Genomic DNA, 14,848 nt, shown 5'->3' on the forward strand with positions numbered 1-14,848 from the left:
ATACGTTTTATTGATACTTTGAATCTGCCAAGTCTTACGTTACTATAAAACTGGAAATTTTATACGAATATGTAGTCAGTTTTTTTTAGCACGAAAAATCACAGTAAATAATAATTTGATCAAAAGTAATATAATATATACATTTATCAAATCGGAATGCACATATCAAAGATATATGTACATGAGAACGTAGGGTTACAACATGGAAGCAGCAAGCTTTCAAACTTGATTTCTCAATCTTTTCAATTTTACACATTTGTGTTTCTGACAATCGTAGCGATAAGTAAATATATACTTTTGGAACGGTATGCAGTTAAAACTTGCAGTAGTTATTTATTTTTTTATAACTGAACGCCTAACTCGTTAAAGAACGGTATATACCCAAAATTTATGTATTCAGGTATGGGGTGAATATAAACGGGTAAAGGTACCAAACATTTATTAGTCGTATAAATAAACACATCGTTTAGCTAGTAGTAATTTTGGAAAGTTCCTCATGTAGTTCAGCTGCATCTATTGGCTCCTTAGCGGATGAAGTGCTGGTCGAAGCCGTAGCGTTCGAGGTAGGCCTGGCGCAAGTCTTTTTGTGCATAAACCAATGCAAACGTTGACATTCACGATCACAATATTTTACTTGTTTACATTTTGAGCACTTTTTGTCTGGTTTTTCATTACCACAAGAACTGCAATATGATGTATCATCCTAATAAATTATATGATAGTAAAATTTATTATGAACAAGATTTTTTCTATATGAAAATAAAAATATATTACCGCAAAACCACGATGACCGTTAATAGCATTACGAAAGACCATTAGAGCAGGTTGCGGGTCTTTAGCGGCTAGTTCGGAAACAACTAGACGAAACACAGTGCAATCTCTGAAAGGGAACTCACGCACGCAATCGCGTAGCGTAAATTCTATGTAATCCAGCTGACCGATTTTGTTTTCTTTTAAGACACGCTTTATAAATAACTCCACAAAATCGTGCTTTCCTGCATCAACTTCATACAACTTTTCCTTACGTTGGGCTTTACACTGTTCCTCGCAACGCATTAATTCCGACACAATCCAACCAAAGTAGTGAAACTTGAAAGCCATGAGTTCATTAACATTATTGGTCTTCTTCATTTCCTTTTCACACATATACTCCAAAGCTTTCTTCAAACTGTGCAAATTTTTTAACAATCCTAAGGATTGTAAATTTAGTGCAATGCGCACAGGGTGCAAATTAATTTCTATAACAAATTGATGAAACAAATCCATCATTCCCGGAGGTATCAGTGGTTCTATTTGTTGACCCTGTACCCGTGTATAGTACTCCAATGTTTTGCGGGGAACATAGTTATTGATCGTTTCCACGCAGGAGTGATTACCAACAAAAGCTGCCATCTGTGATGCTGTTCGTGAAACACTATTCAAACTATTTGGATTTATACCAGCATCTAGAATAAGCCTACACACTTCTGTGTTGCCTGACAAAGCTGCAAAGTGCAACGGAGTATAATCAGCGCCATGTTTATTGAAATGTATATCAGCACCCTAAAAAATATTATATTAGCACGTGTTAAAATGTTTGCCTTAAGAGCTTACCATATCTAATAAAATTTGTACTGCTTCTTTATTACCCTTGCAACAAGCATGTTGAAGCGGAGTCATCCCATCCTCATCTACGAAATCGACACCCGCCTTTAGTTGGGTTATCAGCTGCTTAAAGCCATTTACATCGTTTTTGGCAATGCGATCAAATATCTGTCTCTGCACTTCGTCTAATTTGTTTTCGTTTTTTGGTTCCATCATTTACTATATTTAATACAAAATACCTTTTTTACAATTATATTACTTGTATGGTAAGGCCTATACAATGCCTTACGTATATGTACAATATATTTGAAAGGACCTTAAATAAATTGTACGATGTGAAAAAACTCCAGAGTTTATAAGTATTATGTTTTCAATATTTCAATGAAAGAATCACAAATTTATCGATTTGTGTCCATTGTCGATAACAAATTTGAGCAAAGACTGAACTATACATAATCGAAATAAGACAATCTTTTTCATTAATATATTGTGACGAACACAAATGATAGAAGTAAATCGAATCGACGATAAATTGCCAGAACCAACTAGTCAGCAAATTCATAGTTGCCAGATTGTTCAAGTGGCAAACTTTTGTAGATCTACTTTATAAGGGCTGCCGGATTGTGCAGCAAAGATGGTTCCAGAGAACGTATATTATATACGTTACCAGAGATTTCTGTTAAAGTTTCTGTGAGTTTCTGTAAGCATGTTCCATGTGCATGTGTTAGGTTCCATGAAAATTATTTCAATATTTTTGGAGTTTCGGTAGTTGTCACTTAATGAAAAATTTTTCAGGTAAACAATATAATAAAAAAAAAAATATGATAGGCGATACCTAAAGGAGTAGTAACGGTGTTCACTATGACAAAATTCTGGGGCAGCCCTGTTTTTATACTTAACGTAAAAAATGTATATATACGACAAACACGTCAAGCAAAAATGCTCAAATTTCTTATTAATATTTATATAGTTTAATGTGCTTTGTTGATTCAAGTTATCGGTTTGCTTTTATTCACTGCATCAATAACTTCGTCGTGCTTGCGACTATCCTTTCGGTGGATTTACTATGTTTATTACGTAATAAATATAATAATAAATGTTTTATTGTACCGCAATTACTTGAACAATGAGATTCAATGATGAGCAACCCTGTTGTACTCGTTGGTTCGCATTCGGTGAATTTTCATTAGTTGAATTTTCTCAGCGAATTTAGTGAATCGAGTGAGTTGAGTTTATTTAAATTGCTTATTGTCTGTGGATTGCCAGTATTTTCATATGTAATTATTGTAAATAAATAAAGAGGACGTTCCAAGTTTAAATAGAAAAAATTTAGCAACGAATGACTATATCTGAAAATTAATTTTTACAAAGTGTTTGTGAAATAATTGAAGGTATTGACATTTTCTAAATAAGAGAACACGGAGGGAGTTGTTTACGACTGGAAAAATGCGAATTTTCTGTCATACAATAATGTGAGGTAGAAAGCTAAGTAGCTTAATGAAACATTAATCATAATTCTTCGTATTGGTTTTGCATTCGCTCTTCGCCGAGGGAACGAGCGAAGAATATGTAAGAAAATTGTGCTGAGGATATAATACGATAAGTATGCGAAAAGATAAAATTTGAAATTGATAAGTGTAAACCGAAAACTCAAAAGACAAATTAGAAGCAATTATTTTTGTATAATCTGTAAAGCATTATTTTCTTCAGTGAAAAAATAAATACCAATATCTTACATTGACATATGAACCTTTTTAGAGTCTACACATATGCAAGTATGTACAATTCGAAATAATTAAATATGATAATAGATAAAGTTTACCCCACGTATTTTTTTGTTTTGATTTTCTTTTATTCGAAACACATTTTATATTTCCTTTACTTACCTATGTCGACAGATGGAAAGTACCATATGTCCCATATTCTAAATATTTCAGTGTAGTCGCACTAATGCATATGTTATAAACATTAGCGTATTAAAGTAATTGCAACTTGAAGGATCAAAGCCGGGGAAGTACTTTCAGCTGTTGGCAAAACTATATATTATTAAATTTTCAACGAAGGAGGCCTCGAAAATTAAAATTTTTTTGAAAATCATCTAATTTTGACCCGAAGATTACAAATCCGTGGGCGGAAAATATATTGACATATTATTATCAGCAAAGGATTATCCTAATTTCAAAAAAATATCTCACACATTGACCAATATTTTCGGTAGAAAGTCAGCCATGGGCTGTGGGGCACCTTAAAGGCAATATTCGTGCAAATTTTTAACCCGATATATTAATTGGTGATTGATTTGTATACTGAAAAGTGGAAAAATTTAAGGTTGCTGTCCTCTTTATCCCATTTTTGCACTGCAACATGTTGTATGTCAAAGTAATCCTATGTACCCAATTTGGTTGAAATTGATGGAGTAGGTCCGGAGATATTAGACACCTTCTCCTATTAAGTCCTTTGTGCCATCCTGGATGTTAAATTTAATGTCTCTGACGCATTTAGTGATTCAATTATCGTAGTTTTAGTAGTTTTTAACAAAACCATTATATGCAGAGGGTGCGCGGTTATCATCCGATTTCATACACGCAAATGGTGTCAAAATGATTCGTCCTGTGCAAATTTGGGTGTTATAGCTTGAATGGTTTGGGAGATATATACATGAAACCTTTTTAAAAATTTTGAAATAACAAGTGTCCCTCGTTATTGCGATTCGTTGTACCAATTAACAGTGTTGTTTTTTTAATTTGCGACTAGTTATGGCAATTTATAGATTTTCGAATAGTGCCATTTGGTGGGCGTGGCTGAGGTCCATTACACCCATCTACGAACTCGTTCTGCCTTTTTGGTTAAGGAACGCGTGTACAAAGTAAACAAAAATGTTTAGCAATAGGAACTTATTAATAATTGTACTGATAATGAAAATTTAATATCATTATCAGTAAAATATGTTGAATAACCCTTTCTTTTCATACTTAATGTAGTATGCAAATATAAATAAATAAAACATTTAAAAAATAAAAAAAAAAACAATTTTAAAAAGAGCGAAACAGTGTCTTATAAAACTCAAGTTTGAACTCATTAATTAATTAAGAAATAAAATGGGAAAGCTGTTGAGTTTATTGTCGCGCGACGATTCAAACTGCTGTGCTGCAAAATCCTACGATGTTTTCCTAGACTTTGAGAATGCCGCACCAACAGATACAGAGCGTGAGGTTTTTGAAGAAGTTGAACGAGTCCTAAAGGAATCGGAAATTGTGTTACAGGAAATTCATGTATATAAGGTGAGCAAAAATATTTATATAGAAATTTATTGATGGGAACATGAGTATGCTACATGTTATGTACTTATGAATTCGTCATTACTACTTTCCCTTAAGTTCTTGTGGAAAGAAAAATAAAAGTAAGTAAGCATTTGAAAAAAATTAAGGTGTCTAAAAAACTGTATAATAAAAATGTTGCATTAGGATTCATATAATTTAATTTTGGGGTATATTCAATGGGTTGCGTTCTTCGCATTGCCATTGCAATTTTCCAACCAACTTTAGTGCTATGTGTGGCCATGAAAAGAATGCGACTCAAGCTTCAGGAAATTGATTAGTTTTTGGTGTTACAACATTCGGTAAAAGAACTCTGAGTAACACATTGAGAGAGTATACAAATTACGTCACTTGCTAATAATTTCAAATCAAGTTTGGGGGGTGTTTGATTTTTTGTGGTGGAGTAAAGATCGCTATATTGGGATCCATACATGATATATTATTAATATATCGATGATTTATAAATTAATTCCCTGTACAAGATATCAATGGTATATTAATGATTATATATGCACTTCTGATAAAACAACGTAATATTTCACTCTTTATATCTAATTCCGGAAGTTTCACATAAAATGTTCATATGTAGTTGAAGCTTAATGATTGAAACTAATCCTTACAGCTAGCTAATATGTTAGTTGGTTTTTGTTTGCTTAGCTAAAATTTCAATGTAAATGCGTTAATTGTATATATATAATATTATTTTGGCGAAACTTTTGTGGATATAAAAATCAATAATCAGTATTGAACGTTATTACAAGCTGATTGCAAATGCTTCAATCGGGTACCCGTTCCTAATATATTCGCCCACATCCGCTCATTGTTTAATTATGATGTATTCATATATTACGCCTAACGCCAGACTATCCGTAAAAGTAAAAAATTGTCCAATTAAGCTTTACTTATGCTAGTGGTTATTTATAACACGGTGTCATTTTGGAGTAGTGGGGACTATGGACATAGGTTATTCACAGTGGATTATTTGTGGAATTTCATAAAAGTGTTAGAAACCACACCTTAAATGGACTTCATAAGATATTTCCATATACCAATATATCAGGTGAACTAAAAAATTCGTATTGTTTTATACAAGAACAAATTTATTTGTCAAAATTCTAAGCAAACACATAATAATGTTTTAATAATACATAAAAAAGGAGAAAAATTGGTAAATGGTAGATGCCGTTGAAGTGGGGGTTGGAAAAAAGTTGATCGCCAAGTCTTTCACGATTGGAACCCTTCAATTGAAACAAAAATACAAAAAAAATTGTCTATCTTGAAAATTCTGCTAACAAAGCTATAAAAATTATGAAAAGGAAATCTTCGCTAAACTGCGAACATAACAATCTCTTTACTGTCAAAATGTCATGACATTTCACTTATCGTTAAGTCAAGTTAGTTAAGTTTTCTGATGAGTAAAAACACTGTTAATACGAACTAACCCCTGATAACTGTTTCGGCAAAATTAATGTCCCGTACTATTTTGCTGAATTTCGTCGTAACCACACGACAGCATCGTTGGGAGACCGTATATAAAATAAATTTGAGGAAAGCTGCCGAGTTGACTGTTCTTTGACGGATAAAACTCCGGGTCCGTTCGGGTCACGTAGACCCGATTGTCGTGGGAACGGTTGTTCTTTTGCGGTTTTAGTTAGATATAGTATAGTATATCTTTAAGATGTCTTCTTGGGCAATAATGGAGGTATTTTAATTAAATGTGTTACGGTTTTTAAATCACAGAGATGGTAATAAATGGGATGTAAACAGTACATAGCTTTACCTAACATAAAAAAAGAACGATTATTATATTTTTCATTAAATGGGACAAATGTCGTAAACATAATTTTGGCAAAAATTATATTGTGTTAACTTGCATTCGTCGCATTCCACGGTGACTGGTGGAACATTTGACTCCAGAAATTGATTAATTATAAACTATAATTATGTGTTTGAAATTTACATTATAGTCAAATGTTTCTCATAATATAGAAAAATAAATAGTTAACAATATCCCTCCTTAAAAATCCTCCGGTTGTTGTTGTTGTAACGGTTATCTAGTGCCCGCTTAGATGATAAGTGATAGTTTGGTTGTCGTCGAGGTCATCTAATGGGAGGCCCAAGAAACAGGCTGTTTCGACGCGGTCGGACCATAGGGAAAAGGGTGTTAGATGAGTTGGGTTTGTTGGGCATGCAAAGAGGTGGTTAGTATCATGCGGAGCCTTTTGCACGCAGGACATATGTTGGAATGTCGGGGTCTATTCTGGATAAGTAGGAATTTAATATCCAGAACGAAGTTGCGCGACGGTCACTCTGGTTTCGCGAGGTAACTCGAGCTCTACGTCTGTTATGGGTGGTGGTTTGACTCCTGGTACGCCATTCACTGAGAGGGAGTCGAGAAAGGTGTTAATGGCTCCACTGTGAATGGCGATCAGTGCTTGTCTATAGTCCGTTGCGTCCGAAGTCCGGTCGGCGTACTGTTATTCCGTCAGGGCCAATGGATTTAGACCATTTGGCCTTTTTGAGGACACTCAGAGCCTCCCCATCGGTGAAGTCTTTTGGCATTTTGCGCAGCCGTCGGGTAACACATCGTTTGGCCTTGTCGGTCGAAGGGTGCAAGGTAAACTGCCGGCTAAAATAGCTCGCGCACTTCTTCGGGTCCGAGGAGGCATGGCCATCGAATTGAATTTCAACCTGGTCTCTTCGGATTAGACAAGGCCTTGACAGTAATCAAAAGCTTACTTACATCGGTGGAGAGATTGCAGGACTTCAGGTGCACTATCCAATTTGTCCGCTTATGTTGATTTACCATTTGCCGAATCTCCAAATTGAGATCCCTTATTCGGGGATTACAGGGATCGGCATGGCGTAAGGTGTCGCGCTCGTTTGCTAATACAGCTGATTCCTCTGGGAAATTTGGGCGGAGTTCCGCGATTCTTCCAGCCGGTATGAAGCGAGCAGTAACAGCAGCGATCACCTTGCGGAATTGACTTTCGCCAACGATAACGTCCGTAGGAATGGGTAGTGCGTTGAAGGTGCTCTCAGTAAATTCTGAGTCGGAAGGTTTCTCGATCAAGATAACTATGAGCAGATGGTCTGATGTAAAAGTTAGCATAGGTCGCCAGGTTATGCTATTTATCAGACCACCGCTAGCTATAGTAATATCGGGCGAGCTATTACAGGTGCCCATCATTCTGGTGGGGGCTTCCCGGCTCATATATGCTACTATCTCCTCGTTCTTATTCTGGAGTCCGTTGCAGTTGAATTGTAGAATTCGCGTTTGTCGCGGGTGTTCAGTTGTGATCCTGGGGGTGAAGGAGGTACGTGTAGGTGGTGGTTGGTGCAGCTGTAATATCTACATGGGCGGTTGTCGCACTGTGGTGTTATTTGGCGACGCCACTTGATGGGATTGCTGGGGCAGACTCCTACAGCATGGGGCAACATTTGACGCACTCCACTCACGTGTGGTGCGCAGGCCGGAACACGACAGAAAGTGCACCAGCCAGTGCAGGAATTGCACTTGACTGATGTGACGTTCCGGAGTATTACGGACTGACACACGGAACAGATTGTGCGAGAAGCCAGGAGTTGCTGAGTGGTTCTCTAACTAACACTTACCCATCCAAACAGGGTTAGATCGCCGAAATAACAGCCCTTGGCCAGATAAAATCCGGCAATTCCGGTAACGAAGAACCAGCTTTTTTGGGAATTGGAATCCTCCTCTCTTACCACGGTATACTTAGACATACATTTCAGTCCGACCACTAAACTTTTAAGCGAGATTTTCTCGAAGAATTAGATATATTTTAAACCTACGTAAAAACAATTTAAACATATATATAAAGAAAAATTAAGTAAACGAAAATATTTAGCTTAACTGTTTCTTTTGGATTCACTTCCAGCTTCTATTCACTGTCGCTGGAGTTATATACTTCAGATTACTTTAACTTTTCTTTTGGGATTATTAAGATCTTTTTGTACTCAGAAGATGTTGCCTTCAGATTGTAAATGATACATCTTTTTCCGTCAGCTTTAAAATGACGGTGTTTTTGTACATGCGGAATCCTTTTAATGTTTTGATACTTTTTGACAAGATTTTTATGATGTTCTTTAATATCATCTGCAGCAATAAAGAAAATATGAAATTAGTTAGAAGAAGCGAGAAACCGATTTTTTATCGACTTAAAACAATTTTATTTTCAAATTAGTTAAATATAAAGTTTATAAATATAAATAATTAGAGGAATTTTACATTTTTCATAATTTCCAGCTTTTGCATGGAATGCCCCATTTTAACCTTGTAAATAAAACAAAATAACATAAATATTTAACAAAGTTCAACCTTTAGTAACATTAAAAAAAATTTCAGGGTGCTGGGAAAGAGATACGTGAGGCTATTGCTGATCCTTCGCCCAAATGTCAGGAAAAAGCATGGGACGCTGTTTTGCCTTTGGTGAAGAAACTGAGACGTTGCTACGAACATTCACTAGAGCTAGAAAAAATAGTTCCGAAATTATTGGGTCAATTGGTTGGTGGTAAACTGAATCCTACCCAACATCTGGAGACACAACAAGCTCTAGTGAAACAGCTTGCTGAAATTTTGGAGTTTGTACTAAAATTCGATGAATACAAGGTAATTTATCTTTGTATATATCAAAGGTTTTTAAAAACTAAGGTAATTTTTCAAATTTACTTATATCAACGGATCCATTATTTTACCAATAATATGAAGCGATCACAAACTTGAATCGGAAAAGCGTTTTCAGACTGTAATATACTAATAATAACTTTGGATTCATAACAAATTTCATAAACTTCGAAATAATTCGTTTAATTAAAAACTTTAACTTTAGGAAATATGGTGTTGCAAAGTTCCGCCGAACACGAGCACAGCCATAATTTTCTTTATCACAATCCTTAAATAAAAGACTCTGTGGAAATTTGTTTTCTCTAAAATAATCATTAACAAATACCTGATTCTAAAAACTCAACGAAATGAAACCGGTAAATGGATAAAATATCACAATTTACATTTCAAAACATGTTAAAGCAATACCTCCAGTTAACGAATCCAAATATCAAAAGCATTTCAAAGAAAAAATGGCTTTCTAAAAAGAAAAAGTTTCAAGGCCTTTCAGTTATTTATGGTATATTATTAGCACACTCGCTATATACAGAGAGTCAACTCAAATTAAGGAAATATTTATAAGTAAATATATCAAAGGAGATTGTCTTCAAACTTATACGTAACCGAAACGGAGCCAGATCTCTTTTTGGGCAATGCCTGTCAACTCATATCATTCCTTAGAATTGTTTCAACCCCTCCTAACAAAACAACAATCGACGTTTTATTCAAATACTAGGTTTAAGGGGTTACATGGGTTTCGTCTGGTAAAATAACTCCTGATAGGATCATCTAAAATGAAAAAAAATATATATATGTGTTTTAGTTAAGATCATAAACTCGTGCTTGAACGAAGGAAAAAAAATTTAAATTGGAATTTTGGCAGACCTTTTTGCAACAAAATGAAAATTTCGGTCAAATTTGCTCGACATATTTTTTTTTAAATTGTTGTAATTGAAATAAAATCCTTCGTCCAACCACGAGTAAATTGTATCTCAAAAACCTCTATAAAATTTCATCAAGTTCGTTTACGTAGTTTTCGAGAAATCTTTACAACCGACTTTGAAAACACACTTTCGAGAAAAACGCGTTTAAAATTTTAAGTGACCATATAAGTAGCTGACCTCGAGCGCGCAACTTTTCAAAGATGTATCTCGGAAATTATTACTGATATCAACTTGAGAATTTAGGACAATATTCATTCTAGAGGTGTTATAGAATTAAATAAGACAATAAAAAAAAATTTTTTTTGAAGCCGTGAAACTCATGTAACTCCTTCAATAAGTTGTATCATCGATACCAATATGTAGGTATATACATATGTACATAGATATACAAGTTTTTTCAAACAGATTTCTTCAACACAAAATATTTGGCATAAAAGATAAAGATTATATATTAGGACGAAATATCGGCTACCAATCGGAATTTAACGTGTATTATGACGTTTAAAATACTTTGAAATCATTTCGAACCGCCTTTTGCATTGACTGGGGATTGTATTAAACCATAACTGATATACTTACATATGTATATATATACTTTTTAGATGAAGACACCCGCTATACAAAATGATTTCAGTTACTATAGACGTATTGTGACAATGTGTGTTTTAGTTAAGATCATAAACTCGTGCTTGAACGAAGGAAAAAAAATTTAAATTGGAATTTTGGCAGACCTTTTTGCAACAAAATGAAAATTTCGGTCAAATTTGCTCGACATATTTTTTTTTAAATTGTTGTAATTGAAATAAAATCCTTCGTCCAACCACGAGTAAATTGTATCTCAAAAACCTCTATAAAATTTCATCAAGTTCGTTTACGTAGTTTTCGAGAAATCTTTACAACCGACTTTGAAAACACACTTTCGAGAAAAACGCGTTTAAAATTTTAAGTGACCATATAAGTAGCTGACCTCGAGCGCGCAACTTTTCAAAGATGTATCTCGGAAATTATTACTGATATCAACTTGAGAATTTAGGACAATATTCATTCTAGAGGTGTTATAGAATTAAATAAGACAATAAAAAAAAATTTTTTTTGAAGCCGTGAAACTCATGTAACTCCTTCAATAAGTTGTATCATCGATACCAATATGTAGGTATATACATATGTACATAGATATACAAGTTTTTTCAAACAGATTTCTTCAACACAAAATATTTGGCATAAAAGATAAAGATTATATATTAGGACGAAATATCGGCTACCAATCGGAATTTAACGTGTATTATGACGTTTAAAATACTTTGAAATCATTTCGAACCGCCTTTTGCATTGACTGGGGATTGTATTAAACCATAACTGATATACTTACATATGTATATATATACTTTTTAGATGAAGACACCCGCTATACAAAATGATTTCAGTTACTATAGACGTATTGTGACTCGACAGCGTATCGACCAGACAAATTATTCGTTAGTGAGCACAGAATTGGCAAACCGCATGTCTTTGTTCTATGCTCACGCTACACCCATGCTGAAAGTGCTTAGTGAGGCAACATCAAAATTTGTTCACGATAATGCCAACGATGTCGAGAATACGACAGAGACTCTTGGAACTATGGCGAAAGTTTGTTTAAGAATGCTTGAAAATCCGTAAGTTATTTGAAATCTAACAAATTTTATTAAGATTTGACCGGGTTTTATCTGTTTGGTCAATTATAGCAAATTACTTCAACAAATTGAGCGAGAGGAAACACATCTGCTAGTTCTGCGAGTAATGGTTGGGCTTGTAATTTTGTATGATCATGTTCATCCCGTTGGAGCATTCGCTCGAGGCTCACATGTAGACGTCAAAGGTTGTGTACGACTGCTACAGGCACAACCGGCTATAAAGGCAGAACCTTTGTTAAATGCATTGCGTTACACGACAAAACACCTTAATGAAGAAAACACACCGAAGAATATACGTAATTTATTGGCAGCATAATAATAAAAGCAGACAAGCGTATATGCGCAGGACCACACTGCCATGTACCCGCTACTATTTTCAATTACAGTCACTACCAAGCCCGTCACCATATGAAACAAATTATAATATGCATAAAAAAGGTTTTTTTATACATTAGTCTACAAATACAAAATTATTCCATGCAACTACATACAATTTTGTAAATTAAACATGAAGTATAATCGAAGTCTAATAACACACGTGTGGACTTCGAAACGAAAGCATTTAATATTAAAAACCGTAACGTTAGCAGTTTTAATAGGCACATTTTTGCATATGTATGTATGTATATACATTTTGTTTTTAGTCACTTATTGTATATGATTATAACATATTCATACTAGAAAACGCATAGCTCAGTCAGTCCTATTGTTAAAGTTTTATAATTTATAAGTTATTGAAATATCGACGGACACAGCCTACATATCCACTTAGAGAAGCAAAACGCAGAGTAAATCGCATAACTGGCATAATCCAAATTTTACAAAGGTATCATATACTAAGTTAAAAAAGTAAAAATACGTCAAAGTTTAGTTAATGATGGAAATTTTAAATTTAGAAAATAATTTAAATATTTAGCAAATAAGATCACGTTTATATATTGATACAAATTTAAGATTCGCTTGATTATAAAATATGAGAGGTCAGAAACCCAAACTCAACACGAGTATTTTATAAAATACCAAAAAGTATATATTCTTAATTGACTTATTAACCAGTTTATTTTATTTATAATTATAAATATATACATTTATAGGAAATATATATTATTTTATTGCGTTTCTTTAGTAAAAATTTAAATTAATTTGTATATATATGAACAAATGAAGTGCATTTATAACACAAACAACTTATTTGCATTATAGTGCATGAAGAGAAGAGAAATTAAGTACATATGCGTGTATATATCGAAGTATAATAGAACATACATACATGTTTTTATAAAATAAATATAACGCAACTAAATGTCGAAGCTAAATGAACGAAATTTGTACCGACAAAAATTTTTGTTATATATATGTAAGTATAGGTAAGCATGAAAGGAAAATGAATGAAATAAATGCATAATTAAACTATAACTGAACTTTTTTCTTGCTTAATTTGAGTAAATATATTTTGCGTATTTCACTCGCATTATATACCATTATTTACATACATATATTTATAAAAAGTCAAATTCTAGAAGACTTCATTAACTATTCGATTACTATATTATAAATCGATTAAATAAACGAAAGATACGCGTTCGCAAATTATATATTTTATATTAGGAGTACAGGTTCAATTAAATCGAGTTACATTAGTTAACTGATTTATCAAATTATTATAAAACAAAATAATCTAAAACGGAAACACTTTAATAAACAATCCAATTTACAATAGCGGGATAAAGTATAGATATTATAATTTAAACTATAATTTGGTGCCAACATCGCCAATCTATAGTAGATATAAACAATATGTATTTTAACTAACGAATACTGCCGTCTAGATTATTATTAGGTCGCGGTTTAAGAATCAATTTTCCCGTGTCATCGCAACTCATATTAAAATCGCTAAGTACAGTCCGCATACGTGTCGTGATAATTTTAGGAGCAAATACTAGTTTATGTATGCCCATAACAAAGAGAATAACTGAGATAAAAATAGTAATATTAGGATTTATTATGATTTTATTAATATTTAATTTTATAGTATTACCCAGCATTAAGGTGGCAAACGTAAATATTGGATGCAATAACAATGATTCTATTAGAGGCACAATTGAGGTGCGGGGATCCCTAAGCCAATAAAACGCTCCAATAGCTGTACACATTGAAATTGTGGCAAGAACTACTGCAATTATATTATTATATTAATATTGCTAATTAAATACATCTACACTTATGCGCTTACCCCGCCATCGCAATGTAGTCGGCCCATAAGACGATACTACTTCCGTGAGCCTGCGCTCAAATGCTTTCAAATCTGTAAATGAACAATATATTAACTACGAACACTAAACAAAAAGCTATATATACATATATTTTGATTTGTTAGATTTGTTAGATTCCTTTTAACAATTACAAAGATCCACACATTTAATAAAAAACCCTATCAGTACCATAAATACCTTCACATGCTGATGGTTCCATGGTTCGAATAATTTATGTACTATGATTTTATGTTAAACTTTAAAAACCAAAAATTCTACATTAGTTCCACATTTTCTTTGCGACTTGTTGGGGCATTCAATTATTTCAATTAATTTTCTGAAGTTAAATTTTACATTGAGTTACTTATTAGTCCTAAAATAATGGGTATGTTTAGTTTCTGACAACTGATGTCAGTAACGTCGAGCCGCTTTAAGAACTGTCTAAAATTAAACG

General features: G+C 33.5%; 3 protein-coding genes and 1 long non-coding RNA gene across 12 annotated transcripts; 1 reads left to right on the forward strand and 3 right to left on the reverse strand.

The window, feature by feature from the left end:
* Nucleotides 1-403: 403 nt before the first annotated feature.
* Nucleotides 404-2,032, reverse strand: LOC106619543 (ankyrin repeat and MYND domain-containing protein 2). 2 transcript variants are annotated; one of them, XM_036363814.2, is made up of 4 exons: nt 1,901-2,032; nt 1,594-1,803; nt 775-1,542; nt 404-703 (listed from the first exon to the last, which is right to left on the reverse strand). In XM_036363814.2, the coding sequence occupies exons 2-4, from the start codon at nt 1,798-1,800 to the stop codon at nt 467-469; spliced, it is 1,212 nt and encodes a 403-aa protein (XP_036219707.1). In that variant the 5' UTR covers nt 1,801-1,803; nt 1,901-2,032; the 3' UTR covers nt 404-466. The 2 variants fall into 2 exon arrangements, with proteins under 2 accessions (XP_036219707.1, XP_036219705.1); XM_036363812.2 differs by having other exon boundaries at nt 1,874-2,026.
* Nucleotides 2,033-2,806: 774 nt separating this feature from the next.
* LOC106619564 (CYFIP-related Rac1 interactor B) lies at nt 2,807-13,558 on the forward strand. 7 transcript variants are annotated; one of them, XM_036363816.2, is made up of 5 exons: nt 2,807-3,187; nt 4,566-4,865; nt 9,268-9,531; nt 11,862-12,124; nt 12,194-13,558. In XM_036363816.2, exons 2-5 carry the CDS (start codon nt 4,683-4,685, stop codon nt 12,456-12,458), a joined length of 975 nt encoding a protein of 324 aa, XP_036219709.1. In that variant the 5' UTR covers nt 2,807-3,187; nt 4,566-4,682; the 3' UTR covers nt 12,459-13,558. The 7 variants fall into 7 exon arrangements, with proteins under 7 accessions (XP_036219709.1, XP_036219710.1, XP_036219712.1 ...); XM_036363817.2 differs by having other exon boundaries at nt 2,807-3,153; XM_036363819.2 differs by having other exon boundaries at nt 2,807-3,153; nt 4,676-4,865.
* On the reverse strand, nt 8,681-9,013 carry LOC118681094 (uncharacterized). The gene is made up of 2 exons (XR_004976692.2): nt 8,777-9,013; nt 8,681-8,710 (listed from the first exon to the last, which is right to left on the reverse strand). It is a non-coding gene; the product is annotated as an uncharacterized lncRNA (long non-coding RNA).
* Nucleotides 13,559-13,718: 160 nt separating the features above from the next.
* Cnep1r2 (CTD nuclear envelope phosphatase 1 regulatory subunit 2) lies at nt 13,719-14,831 on the reverse strand. 2 transcript variants are annotated; one of them, XM_014237706.3, is made up of 4 exons: nt 14,593-14,831; nt 14,376-14,447; nt 14,181-14,312; nt 13,719-14,114 (listed from the first exon to the last, which is right to left on the reverse strand). In XM_014237706.3, the coding sequence occupies exons 1-4, from the start codon at nt 14,612-14,614 to the stop codon at nt 13,951-13,953; spliced, it is 390 nt and encodes a 129-aa protein (XP_014093181.1). In that variant the 5' UTR covers nt 14,615-14,831; the 3' UTR covers nt 13,719-13,950. The 2 variants fall into 2 exon arrangements, with proteins under 2 accessions (XP_014093181.1, XP_014093180.1); XM_014237705.3 differs by having other exon boundaries at nt 14,181-14,315; nt 14,593-14,827.
* Between the last annotated feature and the right edge of the window lie 17 nt (nt 14,832-14,848).

This window comes from Bactrocera oleae, chromosome 6 (assembly GCF_042242935.1).
Source record: "Bactrocera oleae isolate idBacOlea1 chromosome 6, idBacOlea1, whole genome shotgun sequence".
In the NCBI taxonomy this organism is placed as follows: domain Eukaryota; kingdom Metazoa; phylum Arthropoda; class Insecta; order Diptera; family Tephritidae; genus Bactrocera; species Bactrocera oleae.

Bases quoted from the DNA above. Each gene is read 5' to 3' on its own strand.
- Cnep1r2 (XM_014237705.3), bottom strand. From the start codon at position 14,614: ATGGAACCATCAGCATGTGAAG. The intron at 14,448-14,592 runs GTATTTATGGTA...GTTCATTTACAG, and splicing joins GGAACCATCAGCATGTGAAG to ATTTGAAAGCATTTGAGCGC. The intron at 14,115-14,180 runs GTAATACTATAA...TTTTTATCTCAG, and splicing joins GTTTGCCACCTTAATGCTGG to TTATTCTCTTTGTTATGGGC.
- LOC106619564 (XM_036363816.2), top strand. From the start codon at position 4,683: ATGGGAAAGCTGTTGAGTTTATTGTCGCGCGACGATTCAAACTGCTGT. The intron at 4,866-9,267 runs GTGAGCAAAAAT...AAAAAATTTCAG, and splicing joins AGGAAATTCATGTATATAAG to GGTGCTGGGAAAGAGATACG. The intron at 9,532-11,861 runs GTAATTTATCTT...TATACTTTTTAG, and splicing joins TAAAATTCGATGAATACAAG to ATGAAGACACCCGCTATACA.
- LOC106619543 (XM_036363814.2), bottom strand. From the start codon at position 1,800: ATGATGGAACCAAAAAACGAAAACAAATTAGACGAAGTGCAGAGACAG. The intron at 1,543-1,593 runs GTAAGCTCTTAA...AATATTTTTTAG, and splicing joins TACAAATTTTATTAGATATG to GGTGCTGATATACATTTCAA. The intron at 704-774 runs GTAATATATTTT...ATAATTTATTAG, and splicing joins ACGGTCATCGTGGTTTTGCG to GATGATACATCATATTGCAG.